This window comes from Bactrocera oleae, chromosome 5 (genome assembly GCF_042242935.1).
Source record: "Bactrocera oleae isolate idBacOlea1 chromosome 5, idBacOlea1, whole genome shotgun sequence".
Lineage (NCBI taxonomy): Eukaryota > Metazoa > Arthropoda > Insecta > Diptera > Tephritidae > Bactrocera > Bactrocera oleae.
In genome coordinates this window covers 4662545-4687522 of record NC_091539.1, presented here as the reverse complement: position 1 = coordinate 4687522, position 24978 = coordinate 4662545, and the positions used below count along the sequence as shown (strand labels likewise).

The 24978-nt window shown below is 26.9% G+C and overlaps 3 protein-coding genes across 9 annotated transcripts in view; 2 read left to right on the top strand and 1 right to left on the bottom strand.

Moving 5' to 3' along the window:
* Positions 1 to 3148, top strand: part of LOC106619283 (protein phosphatase 1-binding protein bifocal) — an 82544-nt gene extending 79396 nt beyond the window's left edge. For all 5 annotated transcript variants that reach the window (XM_036359627.2, XM_036359630.2, XM_036359631.2 and 2 more), the window contains one exon: positions 951 to 3148. In XM_036359627.2, the coding sequence (XP_036215520.2) occupies positions 951 to 3148 (2198 nt within the window). The remainder of the gene's footprint in view (positions 1 to 950) is intronic.
* Positions 3130 to 12333, top strand: LOC138857542 (uncharacterized). The gene is made up of 2 exons (XM_070110358.1): positions 3130 to 3205; positions 10383 to 12333. Exons 1-2 carry the CDS (start codon positions 3202 to 3204, stop codon positions 10700 to 10702), a joined length of 324 nt encoding a protein of 107 aa, XP_069966459.1. The 5' UTR covers positions 3130 to 3201; the 3' UTR covers positions 10703 to 12333.
* Positions 12334 to 20944: 8611 nt separating this feature from the next.
* CHES-1-like (Checkpoint suppressor 1-like) overlaps positions 20945 to 24978 on the bottom strand; it is a 64691-nt gene continuing 60657 nt past the window's right edge. For all 3 annotated transcript variants that reach the window (XM_014237550.3, XM_036359625.2, XM_014237541.3), the window contains exon 7: positions 20945 to 24943. In XM_014237550.3, the coding sequence (XP_014093025.2) occupies positions 24484 to 24943 (460 nt within the window). In that variant the 3' untranslated portion in view covers positions 20945 to 24483. The remainder of the gene's footprint in view (positions 24944 to 24978) is intronic.

Genomic DNA, 24978 nt, shown 5'->3' with positions numbered 1-24978 from the left:
GGTTCAACAGTTCGAGTTCCGAGTTTTATAACTTTTGGTACACTGCTTTTTCAGAGACATCCAGCTATAGCACAGAAATATTCGAAAAATGAAACCTGAAATAATTAGCCACTCTGTGTTTCATATGTCTGAGATAGCCTGTAATATATGTTACTAATAACGAGTATTATTCAGCTCAATCAAGTTTATTTTTGCTGAGTTTACTTAGCAGCAGTTCCAAGCTTTGACTATCACGGCTTCAGCATTCAAATTGCACACACCACTGCGCATGATTCGCTCATCGCACTCAAATATATGCGTCTTCAACTAGTAGCGCGTTATTAGCCCTCAGCTCAAGCGCTATCTTCATACAAATGCGCGCTTCTGTTAAGTTAGTTATAATTCTTTATCGACGTACTTGTAGTATTCTTCTTCAGCCATAATGTTCAGGCTTCCAGCATGCATTATTATAAAACATGTTGTCATGAAAATATAGTTACTTGCACAGCTCGTTAGAACGATAATTACATTTATCGATGACAAAAATTGTAAATCGAGCGAGTTACATGGTCTTGCGTTGACAAAAACTTTCTTATTCGTTAAGCTTAGTATTCTACTAAGGTATACTTTCATTGTTAGTCTATTCAAAAGCAACTTTCAAGCATATATCTTAATTTCCCACCAACAACAACTTCAAATTGGCAAATATATTGCGCTTTAGTAGCAACAAATCCTTCAAAACTTTTTACACACCATTTTAAGCGCACTTTTTTCAACTTTTTTTTCAAAATCCGTATACTTTTCTTACCAAAATCCCACAAATGCATTTAATTATTTTCAAAATTTACATAACTGTTCGATTTCATCAGCCAATGAATAGAAAATCGCTCAATACCTCAGCCAGTTCTCTCATATTTGCAAAGAAAACAATAGAAAATAGAACAAACAAAAAATGCACACAATTTTTGCAGATTACCCAATTTTAGACAAGGGTATAATGTCACAACAACAACAGCAGCAGCAACAGCAGCCGCCACAACAACAACAACTGGAGCAGCCGCTGATAGTAAAGAAGCCGCAAAATGCAGTGAGCGTTGCAGCACCAGCAGCGCTTTTATCCGAAGAGCCACTGCAATCCAATTTGGTGGAGACGACTCTTTTATTGCAAACACAGCACGAAATAGCATGCAACGCCTCACAACAACCAACGCGGTCGCCGCCGCACGTCGAAAATTCCGACAAGCGCGACGCACCAGTCCAAACTTGCGCAGCTGCGGCACACTTGCCGCCACCGCCGCTGACGTTGCCACAACGGCCCACCGATTTGCCGTTGCCAATGTTATTGACGACACTACCGCAGCAGAAAAGCAAATCGGCGCAGCCACAGCCACGGCCAGTAGCGCAACAAAAACCGCCATTGCCAGTGAAGCGTTTGTTTCAGCACACACACGCAGCGCCGACGGCAACAAAGGTGGAGGCATCGCCTGCGAGTGCGTTGCCACAATTTAAGTTGCAGGCGCAAATGAAGCAGCAAAAAGACATAGAAACGTTGACGGAAACAATAAAGAACGAAGCGGAGCAAACAACAGCAGTCGGCTCGAGCAAACGAGAAAAAACGAGTAAAAAACATGCAAGCGGATTTTGGCAACGTCAGCCGATAGTGAATGTAGCGCAGCAGCAGCAAGCGCAGCAAAAACTGGAGCTAGAAACTAACAAATCAGCAGTACGCCCAGCGGCGTCACCTATTGCATTCGATGTGCGTGGCGCCACGCAGCCAAGTCTTTTGCGCGATTTTCAACTGGCAAGTGCAAACGCTTGCGAAAATAATTGCAAAAAAATTACTACCAATGCTCTGAACCCAAATAACACAGCTGCCAATGGCGGCGCCACACGCCACAACACTAACAATTTAGCGTTTGACAATAAATCAAACATTACAACAACAACGAAAAAGCCTATAAGCAAATACACTATGTTCCACACATTATTTGAAACATCGCCAACAGAGGAAGCAGCCGCCAACACTTCCGCCCAACGGCCACGCAAAACGCCTGCAGTGCTCAATAAACCGCAATATGCGCGCTTTTTACAAATCGAACACGCTGCCGCAACAGCGCCCGCCGCTGGGCCAGCTATATTGCGCACGCGCAGCAATGAGTTTCATTGTGGCAGCGTTATACATGCCAAGCAGCGCGACGCCAATCCTGCAACCAGCCAACTCATGTCAGCTACTGGCACGCCGCAACAACGCAGCGCTTCATTCTCTTTTGGTAACAATGCTGGTGAACGCACTGAGTGCGCCGCCGCCAAAGTGTGTCCGCCCCCCACGCCCACTAGTGTAGTTGCCAGAAATAGCAAACAAAGTGCTGCCACTACAGTAAATAAGTGTAAAAAAGAATTGCTCAAAAGTGTCGGCAATAGTTTGAACCGTAACTCGACCGATGACGAGTGCTTCGAGGATGCGATAGACTACATCTATCCCATACCCACAATTACGCTAGCCGCGGCTAGTTGCTATGAAAATACCAATAATGCGAAAGCATATAGTATACAATACACTGCAAGTCAACACGGTACCCCAACAGCAACAACAATAACAACTAACATTAAAAGCAGCGCAAGTTCAGTTGCGCTGCCGTCCACGTTGCACACGCGCACTGTTTGCACCAACACCACTACATCTACTATCGCACCCATAACAACAACAACAACAACAACAACACTAATAAGCAATACTTGCACCCAAACCACACTTAACCAACAAACAATTACCAGCAACCAAACTACTAATACTAGTCTCACTTCTTCTTCTTCGCACACTTCAACTTCTTCAACCACTTTCTATTCTTATTCATCATTTTCCGCAGCGAATTGCACGCGCCACAATAGCTTTGCAGATGCCAACATAAATTATAAAACTGCTGGCAATGCTCAACACAGTGCTGTCAATTATTTGCGTCCGTCACCATTTAAGGCCAACAAAAACCTATGCAACAACAATGCTAGCGCTAACGCATCCAAATCGCGTGTCAACTATAATTCTGCCAGTGCCAACTTGCCGCCGCCACCAGCGGCAGCAGGCGCACTTATCTCACCATTTTCTCTGCCAGTCGCTTCTACCACTTTGCTGCGTTCGCGCATACCCGGCAACACCCTGTACTATGTTTGAGTTCGTGCGCTGTCTATCAGACTGCTTTGTAAATTGTTTACTCGTGAATAATAATGTGTAAAGTCTTTATGTTTTCTTCCTTTTCAGTTTTCATGATTTCATTTAATTTCTGTAATCTATTAAATTTCCATGCGCTTTGGTGTAGAAAGCTTGTGGCTAAAATTTATCGACTTGGCAGCTATCGATTGTGAAATTTTATATTATGAAAAAGTAGTTATTACGAGTGAACGGCTTATTTATCTTAACATCACATAAAAGCAAGTTTGCAAATTTTTTTTCGAAAATTTTATTTAAAAATTTTTTTTTTTTAATTAAAAATTAAAAATTTAATATTTCTTTTAAATAGAAAAAGATAGTTGTTCAGCTAGAAATATGTGAATCTTTGCTTTTTTATACATTTTCTTTTAAAATTTTAGTTTGACAAATAATTTTTTTTAGTTGTTACTTCAATTTTCATATATAAAAATAATTTCTTAATTCTTAATTCACAAATTTAAAAATTATTTTTAATTACAATTTTCGAAATTACAAAATAAAAGAAAATTAATTAAATTAAAATGCAACTCTGCTTAAAAGAAATTGAAAAATCATTTACAACTTTTGGGTAGATGAACCCTGCTGCATTATCAACAGGTTAAAGAACTCTACAGACGTTGTTAACTAAATTTAAACATCGTTTTTGATGAATTTTATTGGTTTTGTCATCAGTTTTAGTTCACTTTTTGCAACAATTGATATCTGCTCAAGTGTTTTCTCCGCTTTTAGAGGGTTTCGGTATTATACATATGTATGTATGTATTATTATACATATGTATGTATGTATTATTATACATACATATATTTTCCCTAAAATTTTTTTATAAAACATGTGTTTCAATCATGGTGAAAGGCTATAAAACTCATAACCGCATTACATACCATATTTCCAAGGCTGTTTACATAACATCGTGAGTTTGGATGCATATAATTTCCACATACTGTAACATAAGGTGCTTAGAAAAATACAGCCCTAATAGATTGTAATGTGCTTTAACTCGGCTAATAATAAAATACAGTTAACGAGTTGCATACATATATTTTTACCCAAAAAAATTATTAAAATTAAGTTTTACTAAAATCATGCAGTTATAAGTTTATTTTAATAATTACCAAAGAATAATTAGGAAAATAATTTTTTATGTGAACCGATAAAAAATTAATCGCTTACGTCAAGTATTTGCATCAAAAAAATTACTCTTATCGTCACATTTTTGTGTCTCCCAACCTAGGGCCACCTACTCATTATAGAATTGCATATGTATTTAGTTTCGCTAAAATTTGTTGTTGTTGTCTTGCTTATTAAATTGTAAAAAAATAGTCCATACTCTGTCTTTCAACTGTAAATAAATCGTTTGGCGGCATTACCAACTGCGATTAAAAAATGCTCCGTAAAACATGCATACTTACAGGCGCTGTACATGCTAAACATATATATTATGTACATATACACACACACACGCACATTCACTCACTAGTTTTTGTTGTTTTTTTGAACAAATTCATACTAAAAAAATATTAATTTGTTGTTATTGAAGCATCGCTGATTTGACTTATAAGCTAAAATATTTTTTTCTTCTATATTTCTACAATATTCTTTGCTGCTAAAAGGTCACAATTTTGAGCACAGATTGTGTAAAAGCTACTTAATGCATACAATAATAATTTTTTTTATAATATAACTTTTATACAAAAATTGTTTTAATAGAAAAAATTGGGATTTTTACAATTTAATTTTGGAATATTTTAATACAACTTTTATAATTAGTTTTGTTAGTGTTAATAATTTCCATTTTTTAAACTTAATTTGGCATTTTTTATAAAATTAAAAAAAAATAATAATATTATATTTTTTGCTTTATTTTTATTATATTTAATTTACTTTTTTTTATTTTAAAAATTTTAAAGTTTAATATAAAAATTTAAATATATTTTATGTTTAATTTTTTTTGTATTTTTTAAATTATTTTTTGGGGTTTTTTAATTCTGTTAATTTTATATTATTTATTTTTAATTTTTTTCTTTTTAATTATTTTTTTTTCTTAATTAGTTTATTTGTATAATAATTTAAATTTTATAAATAAATTTAATGATAATAATTTGCAATTTTTAACCTTAACTCCAAAATATTTTTATTATTATTTTTACTACATTTTTAAAATAATTTTCTGTTAAGAATAATTTAAGTAATAAATTTTTCGAAAAATGTTTAATGTTAAAATAATACAGTTTCGCGTTATTTTTTATTTACGTTTTTTGTATAATTTTAAAATAAACAATTTATATTTATTATTTTATTTTGTAGTTTTTTTTTTAACACTAATAAATTAGATTTTTTGTTTAATTTTTATTTAATTATGTTTTTGTTAAATTTTTATTTAAGTTTTTTTAATTTTTATTAAAAATTTTTTTTTTAATTTTTATTAAAATTTTTTTTTTTAATTTTTATTTAAAATTTTTTTTTTAATTTTTATTAATGAAATTTTTTTTTAATTTTTATTTAATTATGTTTTTTTTTAATTTTTATTTAATTATGTTTTTTTTAATATGTTTAATTTAACTTTGATAAATAAATCTTTTAATGGTAATAATTTGACTTTTTAGTACTTAATTCCTATATTTGTTTTAATAATAATAAATTAGATGTTTATTTTTTTATATTTTTTTTTTAAAAACAATTTAACTTTTACTAAGAATATTTTTAATCGTTATTATTTGCATTTTTTAAACTTAATTAAGTTTTTTTTTTATTTATTTTTTATTACATTATTAAAATATTTTTTTACTAATAAATTTTTCGAAAATTTTTAAAAATTAAATAATACAGTTTCGGTTTAATTTAAATGTTAAAACTTATGTTTTATTTTAAATTAATTTTTTATTTCTTTGTTTTAATTGAATTTTTTAATAATAGCTTAACTTTTATAAATAATTGTATTGGCAAAAAATTTGGCCACTTAAAAAACCTAATTGTGGAATTTTAGAATATTTTTTTCAGTTTTATATTTAATTATTTATGTTTTTTATTTATTATGTCGAAAAAATTTGAAAGTTAGAATAATCGATTTACGCTGCTTCATTATTTTCTCCAATATCTTTTAAACATATTTTTGGTCACATTCTTCATCAGACTTATAAATTTTGTTTAATTTCGCTTGAAATTGTGATTTTTTTACCTACTGTATACAGCATTTTCATACCCTTCTCCTTTATTGCTCTAATTCAAAACCTAATCAAACATTTTCTCACTCTTTATGAATCTTTTGCAGATGTAAATTAAAAAATTTAATAAAATTTAACGAAATAACATTTATAATGCGTTTGTGTAAGTGTGCTTAAACTGAAAAAGCGCGTTAAATGAAAACGAAAAGTTTAAAATATCGATAAATAAGACAACAAAAAACATTTATTTGAACTAACGTAAAAATTAATATGAACATTTTACGAAACTCCGTAAATGCCAAAAAAAAAAAAACCAATACATTTTTACAACAATAAACGCTAATACTACCAAAGCTACATAAATTGTCTGCCTGCCCGTACGCCCGTTCGAACGTCTGCTACTCGTACAACCAAACCAACCAACAACAGCACCGTTACTTTGCTAACTATCTAATTCTTAACGCTAACTATAAGTACCCGACAGTAAATCTGCTTAAAACTTCTAACAACCACCTAAAACTATAATATTACTTGAAACTGCCAAAAATGTTTTTATATACTACTAAAAATCATAACATAAATAAAAAATGCCAAAAAATACAAATCAAAACGAAAACATAACGCGTATAATTGCAATTATGCGTCGCTATAGCTTACGTTTAATTAATGCTAATGCTTTGCAAAGTCATACACACGCGTTAACAACCAACAATGCCACCTGCAACAAGCTATGAATTACAAAAATAAATAAGCAACACACACAATTCGCAATGTTTACAACGGTAAATAAAAATAAATAAAAAACAGCTGTTCAATAAACGCACACAACAGCACCTTAAACGTGGCGTAAGCACGTTTACGTGTACACGTTATGTGCGGAAGCGTAATGAGTAACCGATCGAAGTACGTGTAATGCCAACTGCTATTCCACTTTTTTGCTTAACCTCAAATTTGAAACGCAAAAATGTGCGCAATATGTAGTGAATGTTGAGCTATTGTCATAAAAAATAGAAAATAAAGCAAAATAGCCTATATTATAACTAAAATATGAAACTACGAATTGTGTGTACGTGTGTTGGGCCAGTTTTGAAAATTCTGTTTGAGTTGAGGTAACTAACCGGTTTATATTTAACAATTACTTATTAGCAAGCAAATAACTATCTGTATTACTCTAACAAAAATGCAATTTTTCGTCTTCAACACTTTATTAACAATTTTAAAATGTATATATGTATGTATGTAGTGCATCACTAATACATATGCATGTTTAGTTTTATTATTGTAAGAATATGTATTTGTAATCACGAGCTTTCATTGTAGCGCCTGTCATACATAAATAAAAAATAAATCATAAATTTTAATAGAAATTGTATAAAACCACTTAGCAACTCTAGTTTCAACGTGTAATTTTGGCTTGTAGCTGGCAATACTTGCTGGAATGCTAGATTTCAACGACGAATTGCGCGAAAGTGTCACTAAATGTATTTTGATTTAGAAAAAAATTAATTTACTTTGCTATATAGGCAACTATATGTATAGTGCGCAGGCTTTAAAAAAAATAAAATAAACTATGTATGGAATACGACATAATAATTGATAGATTTTTAAAATAGAAAATAATTGTTCGTTTAGCATTTTTTTTTTGGAGGCATTATGGTAATACCATGACCAATCTAAAGCTAAAACAAACTAGTATTTTTTTTTTTTAGCAGCAATAGTAAAAAGTTGAAATGATAAGCGGTGGGGAATTTAATTTTTTTTTCGCACATAATTAGTACATTTAGTACACAAACTCTTATATTGATGAGCTGTTTACTTATATTCATATTTTTTTGCAATGTATGTAATACAATACATATCTCGGGTTTACGCGATTCTATTTCGAAAAATTTTCATATATTAAAAGTATTCCAAATATTTAATTTCTGGTGTATTCTTGTCAAAAAGTTTAATTCAAATTTGAAAATATGTATATTTTTTAATTATTTATTATGTTTTTTTTTAATTTTTTATCTTATTTGGTCATGATTTTTTTATTTTGATTATTGCAATAAATGAAATAATATTTTTTTTGTGTTTTGTTTTTTTTTTTTTTATTTATTTTTACATTTGGTTTCACCATACACATACATACATTAAATTAATTTCTTTTGAAATTTTGGTTCTTATTTCTACACTGTAAAATAAAACTACTAAACAATAAATCGAATTATTTTTTTGATTATTATTATTAAAAAAAAAATATTTTTAAAATTTATTGTATTTATGATTAATTAATTTTATTTAATGGTTGCTATTGCAATAAATAAATTTTTAATGTTTTTAATTAGTTTTTAACGTTTTTTTCTAATTTTTTTTGATTTATCTTTTTTTGATTTTTATTATTGTAATAAAAATTTTAAATTTTTGATGTATTTTTCATCAATTTTGTTTTTTGTTAATTTCATTTTGTTTTTATATTTTTAATTTATTTTTTTTTGTTTTTGTTACATTTTGCATCCGAATTACAAATTAATTATTCTAAATTTTTTTTTTCATTCTAAAAATTCAGAATTAACATAATTACACAATTAATTACTCTAATTATTATTTTTAACTTTTATTATTTTAAAACTTAAATTTTTATTTATATTTTTAAATTTATTTTTGATTAATTAATTTTAGTTTTTTTTATAGTGTTGTAGTAAATTAATTTTTAATTTTTTTAATTTAATTTATTATTTTAATTTTTTTTTAAATGCTTTTTGTAATTTTTTTTTTGTGTGTTACTTACATTTGCATCAGAATTATTAACACAATTATTTTTTGGATTTTATTGTTAAAATAAGTAAATTTTTTAAAATTTATTTTAGATTAATTATGTATTTTTTAAATTTTTACTAGTGTAATAAATACATTTTTTTTTATTAATTTTTAATTGTTTTTTATTATTTTAAATTTATTTTTAATTTTTAATTTTTTTTTTTATTAATTTTAATTTTTTTTTTTTTCAAATTTATTTTTAATTTTGATATATTTTTATTAATTTTAATTTTTTTTTTTTTTAATTTTTTTTTAATTTTTATATTTTTTTATTAATTTTAATTTTTTTTTTCAAATTAACTTTTAATTTTTTTATTTTTGTTTTATTAATGTTTTTTGTTACATTTAGCATCAGAATTGTTAATTTTTTTTAGTTTCGTTAATTGATATCGCTGATAGCACATAATTATATACGCAAAAACACGTTTATTGATTTAGTGAATTTATAACAAAATTTTTATTTTAATTAATTATTTCTTGTAAAGAATAAAACAAAAAATAAGTGGACCAAAATATTTTCTGTTTCATTGCCAGTTTTTTAAATATATAATCGGAATAGTGCGGTTCGGGCGTTTGATTACAGTTTGCAAAGGTTTAAGTTATTTCAGTTAGGAAAATGCAAACCGATTAAATAAAATGTAAAATAATGCGGGTTTCTCTAGAAAATTTGGAACAAAGCTCTAAACGGAAGATATAACTAACTAAACATACATCAAGCTTGTTATTATCCTTTGTTGTGTGAACAATTTCTTTGGCTAGCGTAGCTTTGACACATACACTTTGCTTGACTGGTGGTTGGTGATCTTTTCTATTATATTAATTAGTGTAAATGTGGCAACGCTATAATATTTATGCAGAAATTTATGCTATTTACATTATCTAATGCATGCCGGCTACACCGTGCGCTAATTGGCTTTTATATTAGTTAAAAAATCATCTTGCAAACAAATCCAACAACAACAAAAGTGTTAAAAAGTCCTCACTCATGCTACATGCCATACAAACGCACTGTGACACGCAACAACATGTTTCTAAGCAACAGCCAAATTCCTTTGCATTTAAGTGTAACAATTTATCCTTACCATCACTTATATTTATTAAAGTATTTTATATAAATATATTTAGTTTTAAATACTACAAACATATATACTAACAGCATTTTTACTAATTACAAATCGTTTCATTTTCTTTTTCTCCCCATACACCGACACACCCGCTTGGTGTTTACATGCAGGTTCAGCACCGCTTGGTTTTTATACGCCTGTTAAAGCGCCCATCGAGAGCCTCTTTCAATTGGGCGTAACGCGTGCACCTAACGGCAATGGTCATCACGCCTTTAATAACACCTCAACGCCCACAACTAACGGCGGCACCACCGTCAACAATACAGCCACACAGAATGGACAGAGTAATGGCGTTTCGAACAGCAATGGTGGCGGCGTTGACGCTGATGATACCGAGGAGTCGGAGAGTTTGCAGTACATAAAACCGGCAAACGATGATCTCACCATTGCGTACAGCGAGGGCGCGCAAAAGACAGATTTATTGTATTGAGTGTGCGCAAGGTGGAAGGCTTGTGTTTGGAAGGTAGCAGTAGCGCGTGGAGCAGGCGAGAAGTGTTTTGAAATTACTATTAATACTGGATGTTTAGCAAGCAAGCAAACGCCAGTTTGGCGCTGCTTGTAGGTCCTGGCTGGCTGACTGGCAGCGCTTATACCGCTGCAGCGTTGCGCGTTTCGAAATTGTTTACATTTGCGTTGCAGTTAATGTCTAGACAAGTTTATAAGTCGTTTAGGCGTGCATTTTTTTTCTTTAGTTGTATGTAAATTTTATTATAATTTTAATTTTTGCGTTTCTCTCTCTCTCTCTCTTTGCTCTCGCTTATTTACGTTACTAATTTAGTTTTATACATATGTAAATGCATTTCGCAATGCATACATTATAATGCACTTTTTATGTGTGTCAAATTAATGCAATGCAAATTTTTTGTCTGTTATATAAATATAGTAAAGAAAAAAAAATGAAAATGAAATGCAATCATATAAAATAAATATTAATATGAAAAGTCTGTTTAGCATACAGAAATTTTTGAATCATAATTATACTAGATTAACTTTCATATGTGTATGTAGCATTAGAGCGTAGCAGAACAAGTGTAGTAGTGATAAATATGCAGAAGAACAACAAACGCAAGTCAATACATTTTAAAATCAAAATAACAATAATAATGGCAGCAAAATATTTGCTCACAGTGTCAGAAATGTAATAACTGTATTTAAAGCAAGCTCGCAAACTTAGTCAGACAGTTGTGCGCATTTTTATAAATGTTTAATGTTTGATATTTTTCTCAAAAAAATTTTTTTTTTTCCTCCAAAAATATATAAAACACAGGCAACAGCAATTAATTTTTGTTTTTAATGTAATATATTATTTTAAAAGCATTTAATAATATGAAAATTGTGTAAAATTTAAATTTAAACTTGTTTCTTATTTGCAACTTTCAATTGATTTATATTTTCAAATTTCAAAATTAAATTGATACATATTATCAAATTTGCAACGCTATTGTGAATAGTGCCATCACAAAAATCAGCACTCTCACTATTGTGCGGTTTTTGAATTTTATATTTTTGAAAATTTTTATATTTTAAAAATATTCTAAATATTTAATTTCTGCCGTATACCGTCGAAGGTCAATTGTCAAGCATTTAAATTTTAATTTGAAAATAAAAAAATTTTGCAAAAATTAAATTCAAATTTAAAATATTGAAAATTGTTAAAAATTATATTTTTGTGCATTTTGAGGTTAGTTTAAAATTTAATGAAAATAAAGAAACCACACAATAGTTTTAAAAATATTTCTTAAGTTTTTCGTACATACATATGTACGTATGTATGTGTAACATTACAATTTTAAAAACATTCTAATTCTTTCAACTCAACTACATAAAATACTTATTGCCGAATACAATTACAAAAAGTAAATAATTTTAAAATCATTTGAAAATCATGGTCAAAAATTTAAATTCAAATTTAAAAATATGAAAATTTAAATTCAAATTTGAAAACATACAAATTTTGAGAAATTTTAATTTTAATTAAAAAATATGAAAATTTTCAAAAATTTAAATTCAAATTTAAAAACATGAAAATTGTGAAAATTTAAATTCAAATTCTAAAATATACAAATTTTGAGAAATTTAAATTTGATTTTAAAAATATGAAAATTTTCAAAAATTTAAATTCAAATTTAAAAAATAAAAATTGTGAAAATTTAAATTCAAATACTAAAATATAAAAATTTTGAGGAATTTAAATTTAAATTTAAAAATATAATACAAAAATTTTCAAAAACTTAAACTCAAATTCTAAAATAAAAAAATTGTGAAAATTTAAATTCAAATTTGAAAATATAAAAATTGTGAAAAACTTATATTTTTTTTAAATTAAATTGTAAAAACTTTATTTAAAATTTTAAAATATACAAATTCTCGAAAATTTAAATTTGAAATTATGCAAACTGTTAAAAATTATATTTTTGTGTATTTTGTGGTTAAATTAGAATTTAATGTAAATTAAAAATAATTACATACCATTCCAACTTTTATAGTCTTGTATTGCTAATCTTAACTTGAAATTTAATTTAAAACAGAAACATCATAGAAATTATGTGTCCAATTTATTGTTTTGTGATTTGCATGATAACCTCAAAATTCATTATTAAAAAATGTTGTAATAATCGAAACCTCAAATACATGTTAAAAAATTGTTCAAATTTAAACATATTTAAAATATGAAATTTTTGTGGCAAAGCTGACCTACATACATATGTATATCAGCGTATATTAAGTTGTTTTTGCAAAGTAATTTCGCATTTAAACTTTGAAGTGCAAATGCATAAAACGTAAATTTAAATTTTTTTTATAGTTGTGAAATTTTTTTTTACTTGTATAAATGTGCTAAATTAATAAGAGTACCAGATTTTTGTTATTTTTTTATTTTCACAAAATCTAAAAAATTGTTAGAAACAGCACTGAAAAATTCCAAAAAATTCTTAAATTTCGTTCAAATAATTTCCACAAACTCAAAGAACAGATTGTATGCGACTTGAAGAAAGCAAAAATTAATCCAATATTTACAATTTGCAAATGCTTTGAAATGCGAGCTTCTAATAATTTTTTTTACCTATAAAAAATATATAAAACATTAAATTCAACGCAGTCGATATACTAAAAAAACAAATTGTAACATATGCAGTTATTGCTTACGCATAAAACTTACAAAAGTTATCGATAAATATCTATCAATGCATTTAAATAAACTCACAAACGCATATATGCAACTGAGTTAAAAAATATAAAAAGTGTTGCTGATCTCCAAGCTGAGCTGATTGTTGATCACCACTCTAAACATCTGCAATGCATTTGCTGAATACAAAAATTTTAAACACTTGTCAAACTTATGTAGCTTCGAAAAAAATCGAAAATGCTTAAAAAAATTAAACAAAAGCGCGCGCTCTAAATGCCGATGTGCATACATACATACATTCATTTTTTGTAATATGTATTTTACTTATAATACCTTATATTAAATAATATTACATTATATATATAATACATACATATACATTGCTTACCATTTACTATATACGATTATTAATTATATTATTACTGATTTACATGCATACATACATACATACATATTAAATATATACAATACCACATACCGTACATTTTTTAGATATAAGCGATTTAAAATACAACAACGTGCAGTTGATAAATAAAATAAAAGAGTAATGTTACACAAACAAAGAAAATTATACATAAAGATAAATAAAAGCTTAAAAGGCATTTAAATTTAAAATAAAGAAATACGGAAATTGTTTTTATTTCTTGTATGTTGAAATAGAGGGTAAGTATTTATATCAAAAAAAAGTTACTAAGAAATTTTTTTTAGAAAAAAAACTTATTAAAGAAATTTTATTTAGAAAAAAAACTTAATAAAGAAAGTTTTTATATATAAAAATTTTATCCAAAAAAAAATATTTTTTATAAAAAAACATAATTTTTCATAAAAAAATTATTAATTAAAAAAAGTTTATAAATTACAAAAAAAAAACGGTTAATAGTTTAATAAAAAATAATTAATAAAAAAATTATCTTTAAAAAAATGTACAAAAAATTTATAAAAAATTTTCTAAAAAAAAAAACTATTAACAAACTTCTTCCAAGAAAAGCACATAATTAAGAATTTCTATAAAAAAATATTATTAAAAAATTGTTTATAAAAATGTTTTGGAAATAAAAAAATGTGAAAAAAAATGTATAAAAAAAGTATTAACTTTTGAACTCGAGGCCTTTTTCGCTTACTTATACCAGCAACTCGAGACGACATTCTTCAGAATGAAAAAAAATTTTTTATGAAATAATGTATGAAAAACATCTTTTATAAAAAAATGATTAAAAACAAAATTATTTTATTAAAAAGAAATTTTATGAAAAAAATATCTTATCGCGCATCGTAAATAAAGAGATCGAGTTACAAAAGACAATAGTGCACTGCGGAGCTGCAGCAGTGCTGCTCGAGCTGATACTTTAAATTGGCCGCCGCTCATGTACAGAGAAAAAAAAATTTTTATAAAAAAATTTGTGAAAAACATTTTATAAAAAAATTTAAAAAAAAAACAAAATTATTTCATTAATAATAATATATTATATATAATAATTTATTAAAATAAATGTTTTATTAAAGAAAGTTTATTTAAAAAAATTAAGAAGTCTACAAATATTAAAATTAAATTTTAATTAAAAAACATATCAAAAAAAATTATATAAAATGTAATTATTTTATTATTAATAAAAGTTATTTTATTAAAAAAAACTATTTTGTTAAAAAAAAAATGTTATTTAAAAAAATTAATAAGTGGAGAATTGATTTAAATTAAATCTTAATAAAAACAAATTGTATTTAAAAAAAAATTATCAAAAAACGATCTGCATATACATATAAGGAAATTATTTTATTGTAAATAAAAGTTTTATTAAAAGAATTATTTTAAAATAATAAAAATTTTTTTAAATAATTGTTTAACAAAATAATTTTTTTCATAAAAATAACAAACATACCTTTTATTTATGAAAAACTGAATTGTTCATTATGTAGAGTACCAATTTTACTTAAAATTACCCGAAATAACAATTTTTCTATAAACACAATCTTAAAATTTAATTTACACCAAGCGGTCATACCCCTATTTCGGCTCTTCGTCATTTCTACCAAATTTTAAAATTACCAGAAAACTCTAGGCGCCCATAATCAGCAGCAGGTGGCTGCTGAAACATTATCTGTAATGTTTTAAATTTTTAATTAAAGTATTAAAAAACAAACAATAGCATTTTTTTTAATATATTTTTTTCTGATGAATTTTGCATAACTCTTGCACTATGCCACCGATTTTACTGAAAATGTTGGCAAATTAAAGCTAAAAGAAATTTCTGTAAATACTCACGTTAAATTGCAAAGTAAAACACATATTTTTTATTTTATTTTTAAAGTGGTTTTTTCAACTTTTGTCTCTTTATTTTAGTTTTATTTTTAGATCCGTATCTCATAGCTCGCTATTTAGTAAGTATATATTTTTGTTTGTTTGTATATATAATTATTTTAAATTTCTCAAATATAATATAATATAGTTTTTTTTTATATATATATATATGTATATATATTTATATATTGCACTAAAAATATCTGTGATATTTTTTCCTTAAACTTATAATTTTTTGTTATGTATTTATTATTATTTTTGTTTATTCATATTTTTTATACCTACTTCACTGTCATTTGCTAAGTTTTTGTGGTTTTTTCTTTTATTTAATCAATTTATAATTTTCGCTAATTGTCAGTATCATTTGTTTACATTATTCTTTTATACATATTACATTCCTAGCCATTCCATTTAATCCAGTTTTCCATTTTTTCACATATCTTATACTCCTCTCCTCTGCCATGGTGAGTGGCGGGCGCTATACTTACATACATTTGTTTAAATTTTTGTGGTGTTTTCTTTGCTTTTCAGTTTTATACTTTTACTAGAGTTCTTATGATTCGCATTAACTGCACTGCCTAACTTTGTCAAATATAATAATTCGTTAAATAAACAAAAAATATTTAAAATCTTAAGAGCGCTTTACTAAACTTTTGCTTGACTATAATTTCAACTGAGCACATGCTTTATTTACATTTTAGGCAGCTGAATGCTATTTGCCAATGCAAGCAGTTACATTTCCATATCGATATTTTTACCTAAAATCGATAACTGTTTACATTTGAATTCATCACTTTTTGGTTTATTTGGTGTTTTTACTTACTGCAAATGCAAATAATATAGCAAATTAATAGCTTTATATATTGAGCGTTAGCTGCGCCGCAAATAATCGAATATAAGCAGCGTTAACATAATTCAATTGTTGCTATAACTTTATATGTATGAAAGCTTGGAATTTACTCAAGGCGGCGGCATTTTATAGGCTTTGCAAATAATAATTTTTTTTTTATAAATTACAGATTTGCTGATTCTGTTATATTTCACACACATATATATTCTTTTTCTCAGTCATGATTGAATTTTTAGCTATACCATAAATCTGTACAAATCTTTAGCAAACTCTTTCTTTTTAATTTGTAGAGTTGTTTTATTTTTACCAACTACTATTAAATTTGTTTCATTAATTTAATATAATTTGCTGATACGTTCTCAAGTGTACTCTAAGGGAAGTGTTGGTATGTTTGTTTGCTTATTTGTGTATTTTCTATTGTTCGTTTGTTCGTTAGCATTAAGTTATGAAAGCCTGGCATTTTATTTATTTTCTTTTTTTATTTTGTTTTTGGTTTTTATTTTAAGTATTTCTTTAAATAGTTTAGTTGTTATTTTATATTACTGAAGTTCGGTCGGTCCTGATAATATTTATTAGCATTAGGAAACCATTTTTAGTCATAGTTCTAGTTACATACATAGCTTGCTTACTATTTGGTAATGTACGATTGGATTTTTTTTTATTTTTTAGAAATTCAATTACAAATTCATGGCGTTTTCTTACATAAAGATTTTGATATAGGCAAGTAGTAGATGATATTTTTTTACTTTGATTTGGAAAACGTGTTCGTTTTTTTTTTTTTTGGAATTTAAAGAGGTCACTCGAATAAACAAACCATATGCAAAAATTTAAAAAAAAGTTTTAATTAAAAAATAAAATAAGAAATAAATAAATTGAAAAAAAATATAAATAAAAAATCTTAAACAAATATATAAAAAAAATTAAGAAAAATATAAATATGAATAAAATATAAACAATATAAATAAAAAAATTTAAATAAAAAGATATATAAATAAAAATTTTTAAGTAAATAAATAAAAAAATAAAAATAAAAATAAATAAATTTCTTAAATAAATAAATCAAACAAATATAAATAAAAATTCTTAAATAAAATTTTTTTAATTAAATAAAAATAAATTAAAACAAAAGAAAACAATAACTATAATTTAAAAAAAAAAATTACTGAAAAATAAAATTAAAAATTAAAAACAAAAAATATTTTTAATAGAAAAATAAATAAAAATTCTTAAGTAAATAAATAAAAAAAAAATATAAATAAAAATTCTTAAATAAATAAATAAAAAAAACATAAAAAAAATCTTAAATAAAGAAATAAAAATTCTTAAATAAAAATTTTTAATTAAATAAAGATATATAAATAAAAAATCAATAAAAAAAATAAAATTACAAAAAAACTAAAATAAACAATTTAAAAAGTGACATGTAATTTAAAATAATTAAAATTTAAAAGTAGCATAAAATTAAAAATAATTCAAACTTTTAAAATCAATAGCAAAAATGTATGTTTTAATAATCTTAAAACACTAAAAAAACGAATTAATGTAATGAATTTACTTTATAAATGCGAACGCTAACTGCAGAGTAGTGCATAAAAATTGTTCATGAGTGTACAAATTCATTTATGACATACAAAATTATTTGATTTCAAACAAAAAAAAATAGTACTCAAAATTTCGCAAGGTTAACAATAAGAATAAGAAAAAATAAATTATTTAAGCAATTGGTAAAACTAAAAATGGCAAACATATGCGTAAAAGTATAAAGTTTTATAAACAGCGTGGCATATTTTGCGCAAACATTTACTAATTGTTTAAAAATTTTCTGCTTTGAACTTTCATTTGCTTCTTTTACAAAGAATAAATATTAATAAGAAAAAGTAACAACTTTTTCAACTCTTATAACCGTTTAATGGACTGCTTACATTCATTTGTATATAAGTATGTTGTATGTTGCTTTTACGCAATTAAATTTACAAACTATTTATCAAACTACATGCTATTATTTGTTTTTCGAAATTTTCTTTTTCACTTTACAATTTTTCGCATGTTTTTCAAACTAAGCTTAGCAAAGTTTCTTTTTGATTTATAATTTAATTTTTTTATATTGATTTTTCAAATTTTCGAAAATATTTATCGACGTAAACATTTAATATTACTAAAACGCTTAAATTGTTCGCTTACATAAATTTGTATGAAATAGGTATGTATGTATGTTTGTTTGTTTGTTTGTCTCAATTCGCAATTGAAATTGTATGTAGAATAATATTATTTAAATATATATGTATATTTATGTTGTAGGTATGTATGTAAGTATGTATAAATTGTTTTGGGTTTTATGTTGTTGCATTTTCATTTCATTTAAAGTTGAGATATTTCACAATATAATATAATATTAATTAATAATAATTACATAAATATGTATATAGGCACTTTCCTTTAGTTCAGAATTTTCCACTTAGATTTTCAAATTTTCTTATAAAGTTTTGCTTGTTTTTTATCATTTAGTTGGTAAAGTTAAAAAATAAGTTTTTTTTGGTTGAATTTTAAGATCATCATCTTAAGTTTAAAAAATATACATACATACACGTAAGTGTTCGCTGGCATGATTGCAGGGATTTAAGAGTGGAAATTTCATTTGTGGAAACAGTTTCCATTTGGTATAAGCATAACTTTTAGACAAAGTTAAAACACTTAAAAAAATACAATACATATATATTCTTTAAAGTATAAGTTTGAGGCAAATTTTTCATAGAAAAGTTTTAAAAAGTTTTGGCAACGCTTAAGGAAACTAATTAAATTCTAAAATTATTATGCAACCATGCCGAGCTTTTCTTTAATAGGCCTTCAATGTTTGATTTTTCGGTTTTTATCGTTAAAATAAAATCTTTATCTAAGTCTTAAGTATAAGAAACATGTTTATAGTACATACAAATCTACATGTATGCACTTTTGTGTATAAAAATTAAAATCAAATATTTAGCGTAGCACTAAATTTAAGTAAGGCTTAATTGAGTAGGCTTAAGAATTGTTGTTTTGTAGTAGTACTTGTTTAGGTTAAGGCGCTGCACTCGAAAGTAGAAATGGTAGTTGAAATAAAAATAATAATAATTAAATAATTAAACAGATTGAATTTTTAAAAATATTTAATTGAAATTTTATACGCACTTTATCAAACGTTACTTATGCAAACACTATGTGCACAATTATTAACATAAACAAAAAAATGTACACTTTTTGCTATTTCTGTTAATAATTAAATCATTTGTGGTCCACGCAAAAATTACTACAACTTGTATAACATTTTTAACAATTGTACGTGCATTCAGCGCGCGCTGAATTGCTGACAATTGCGTTAAAACTCATTTTCACAATATTTCCGCGCTTTACTTGCTCAGTAGTCTATGCTAATAAGCTAAAACTATGTTTTATGCTAATTCAGCGCGCGCTTAATTGCTGACAATTCGGTTAGAATTAATTTTCGTAACACTGCCGGTTTTTACTTACTCAGAAATCTACATAAAATGAGCGCTTACAGATTTTTTCAATGAATTTTTTGTATCAATGCTGTCGACGGAGTGTCATAGATTTTTTTGCTTAAAATTGAATCGAAACGCACTCTGCTGAATTTACAGAGAAACTTATATGAGGCATTAATTTAATATTCTTTCACTTTTATATATACGATTGAAGTAATATTTTCAGATATTACGGAGCACTTTTCACTATGCACACTGCACATGTTTACAGCTGTCCCCTGAATATGAATTATATACAGCGACAGCGCTAAGTTATTCAGCAATGTATAATTGTAAGCCGTAGCATATATTTTAGCTGAATGTACAAAAACAAAACGGTTTTAAAAAAGTTTGTAAAACTTGAAGTTAACAGAAAAGTGCTGAATACAGTTTGTTGTGTATGTAAGAGCTTACATGAAAGCGCTGATTACTTTTTACTGTTAAGTATTAATTTAGCTTTGAAAAAGTGCACAAATTAATGTCAGCACTAACAACATTTGCAGTTATGTTACAAAAACCATTGGTAAGTTTACAGACTTGTCTAGTAGACTTTTTAGATTAGTAGTAAGTTTACAGACTTACCTAGTAAACTTTTCGAAGTGCTGAATACGCCTGCAATGTTTGCACAAAGCTTTGAAAAACACATTGAAAATTTAGGCAAATTTTCAAACTTTTGAAAATAGCTGTAAGCATGTTTCAAATACAATAACAACTTCAAAAAAGTAACACATACGACATGATGCCATATTTACATACATACATACATACATTCAGCAGCAAACGTATATTTAACAAATTCGCACACATTAAAATGTTTCAATTTCACGCTGTTGTAATGCTTGAGCAAACAAAAATATACAATTTCTGAAAACAAAAAAACAAATACATAAGTTTGTGACAATTTATTTTTTTCAAAAAAAAATTTATTGAACTAAATATATAAATTGATTTACTAAATCTATGCATATAATATGTCAGCAAAACCAACTACTTGCGAGCGTTGGCGCCTTAACACATTAAGTGTTGATAGTTTGGTTTTGGTTTTTTAGAATTTTCATACATTTTACTTTTTGTTTTTTATTTTTCAATTTTTAAATATAATTTTGAAATAGCACGTGGAATAAGCAGCTGCTTTTCGCTATCGATTTGTATAAGAATTTGTCGTTTTTCATATATTTTTCGGTTTTTTTTTTTTGTCAAACATTTTTTTAGCTTTTGGATTGTCCGGCTTTTTGCTAACTTTACACACACACACATAGCATTTACATTTGTCTATGATAGACTCTTTTGGTAAATTATTTACAACTTTTAACATGCTTGCTTCATACATGAGTATGTATGGTATGTATGTATGTGTTAGCGTCTTACACTCTGCACACATTTGATATATTTAGTTTGTCTTATACATATAGCAATACACTACATATGTACATACAATGCACATATGTATGCATGTATGCATGTTTGTAGTAAGTGTTTTGTATAAAGTAAAAACTCAACATTTTTTATTGCCTACATTTAGGTGTTTAGGCGTCATTATACACTAGAGTTTAGTATAGTTGTCTAAAATTGGTTTTGTGTTTGTGTGTATGCTTATATGGTATGTATATGTATGTATATATAAGTGTGTAGGTATATATGTATGTATGTATTTGTGTTTTATATAGATTATGCTAGTTTAATATTAAACTACAATTAATATTGCCATTTATCATTGATGACCACTTATCATTTATGATCACTTAACATATTTCACTATATTTATACATATGTATGTATGTATGTATGTATATGTATATATATATATATATATAATCTTTAAGACTACTTTTTTGTCTATAGGCTTAAGTAAATTGTAGTTGTAGTTGCAACGCTTACAAACGCACGCACGCATTCACTTAGATACGCTCTAACAAATAATATTCACTTTTAACATTTGCTTTTGTTTAACAGTTTGTTGGTTTTGCTACACCTTTTTCCGTTACTTTGTTTTCAATTGGTTTTTCACATTTTCTGTTTTGGTTTTTAGTTTTTTGATTTGCTGCGCTTTTCGCTTGCATGCGCTATAAACAATTAGTGTAATAGTAAACAATTAAATTGGTAATTAAAAGGCGGCATATAAAGCTTTCAATTAAAAAATATTTAATTTATAATTATTATAATTTTTTTTGTTTGTTTTTGTAACTCAACTCAGCCGCATCTAACTGAGCAATCAATATTATTTAGTTAATTATTTTATATTATATTCTTTTTGCTAAAAAGGTACTTGAAGTGAATTTATTTTGCGTTTTAAAGTTGCATTTTGCTCGCCTAGCATAACATACTTATTCTGTCTAGTATTTATGCATACTAACTTAAATGCTAAACTGCTATATGCACTTAAATATTTTTGTGTTTTTGATTTGCTAGTTTCTTTTGCTACTTTTACTTATTAAATGTTACACTTGTTGTTTTTGTTTTTTAAACTAATTATAATAAAATTAAATACGAAACTTAAAATGTTTCGTTAGCGCTTTTTAAAAGCTGCATAAAAAGCGAAATTATTTATTGAAAATTTTTCAACAAACAAATTTGCAATTTTTTTTAAATTTAATAATATTATTAGATTTTTTTATTTTTACCGTGCGAAAAAATAATTCGCATAACGCTTAGCATAAAACTATGGTTTGGCATAAAACATTGCAATTTCTTTAAGAAATCGGAAAAAAAGATAACATTTTAAAATTGGAAGCAAAGTAACTTAGAAGTAAATACAAACTAATTTTAAGTTATTAGAAGACTTTAAAGGTAATTCAGAAAGCGAAATAGTTACAATTATAAAAGCAATAAGTGCTTACAATTTTGTTGTAATGAAATGGTATTCAGCGCGTTGTTTAAAGAGTTATTTGAAAATCTTTTCAGAAGTCTTTAAAGCTAAGTCAGAAAGCAATATACGCACAATTGTGCTTCTACAGGTAGGTATTTACAATTTTTATGTAATGAAATGGTATTCAGCGCGCTGTATAAAAAGTTATTTGCAAATTTTGCGCAAGTTTATGACATTGCCGACACAATTAACTTATACTAAGTTTTAAAAATCACATAATTAAAAAAAAAAATTATTTCAAATAACAGCAACTTATATTCAGCGCGCTTAATAATAAATTGCTAGCACTTACAGTATTTTTAAACACTTAACAAAGCTTGCGTAATAATTAACGCACTTCATAGTACGCTGCAAGCAAATTTTTGCTTTATAACTGCTATTCAGCGCGCTTAATAATTAAGCAAATAGCATTTTCCAGCACGCTAAAACGCTTAACAACGCTTACAGCATGCTTATCACGCTTATTATTACGTTGAGTGACAGTTCAAGTTCAGCGCGCTAAGCGATAAGCTATTATAAAATGCAGCGCGCTGAGTAATTAGTTACTAGCGTTTTCTGTATTTTTACTTATATTTAGCGCGCTTAAGAACATGTGAACTGCAAGTATTGCATATATATAAAAATTTTTCGAGAGAACGAAAGTTATTGTCACAAATTCGAAATAATTAACATGAGTGTAGTAGATTTTAAACAAAATTCACTATTTCAGACGCTGAATTTACCAGAAATCGACAAACAACTATCATTTAAATTGTAAGCATTACCGCCTAATGCATGATTTCGCAAACTGAAAAACATATATGTATTTTGTTTCACATTTTCGTAAAACTTAACTTGGCAAACGCCAAAAAGTATGCAATGGTCATTATTTTTTTTTTTTACTTAGTAATATTTTCCACATGGCTCGTATATAGAGATAAAAAATGTAAAGCAGAGTTGGGGCATATTTTGTAGATAAATTAACTGGTATGTTTATGTGTATGTGTCTAAGTTTGCAAGTAAGGACGGTGCAAACGGCTGTCAAATAAAAAATTGCTGCAAAGTTTTGATTTTGACTTGTCGAAGCTGAATGCTTGTGGCTTTTGAGTCGAGCTGCGCATTTTAATGTTTTGCAATTTTAGTGCAAGTTGTTGCACTTGATTTATGCAGTCACATATAATATATTCATTTAATTCAAATTTTACAAACCAATTAAGTTTTAAGGTAAACGAAAAAAACAGTCAGTGGTAATAATTTTGTGTGTCAGAAGTCTTAAATAATTGAGAAAATTCACAAAAAAAATGTATTGTACAAATTAAACTGATGGCGCAACAGCACGTGAAAACGCATTGCTCTTTTCTTTGCTCCCTTTTGTTGCTTACGAATAACACTTATGATATTTTGTAGTTTGTTTTGTTATCTACGCCTAAATGTATGCAGTTTTTGAATTTTTAAAATTTCATATATGTATGTTGTATGTTTAGTCTTTGTATGTCCAGCATAAACTCATTCCTTACACCACCCCAACTCTTGCACTACTTATTTTCTTACATTTCTCCACTTACACACAAAAGCTGTCGCTCACCGTGCCTTGCTCATCCATGGCGCTTTGCGCTTGATTTTTGTGCGCAAACTTCGCAAGGGTTTGATTTTACGCTGTGCACTGCCACCGGCTAAGCCGAGATGGTGATGCAATTGATGTGCTCCACTGTGCGTCGTGCCATAATAGCTGGGCGAATGAAAGCTGCCGCTGTCCTCGTACAAATGATGTTGCTGCTGTTGACTGTAGGCCACCGCACTGGTAAGTAATGCCATTTTGCCATTACCATTGGTGAAGTGGCCATTATTATTATTATTGTTGTTGTTGTTGTTGACTTTGTTGCTTTCGAGGCAGGCAGTTAGGTGTTCTTCTTCGACGCTGGTCGATGACGGTCGCTTTGTTGGCGATTCGACAACGGAGGAGCGTGAGAGTGAGAGCAGCGCATCGACGCCCTCACGTTGACGGCGTTGATCTTCCAGCTCTTCGGGCGTGATGTTGTTGCTGCAGCAGAGTAGAATGTAGAATGTTAGATAAAA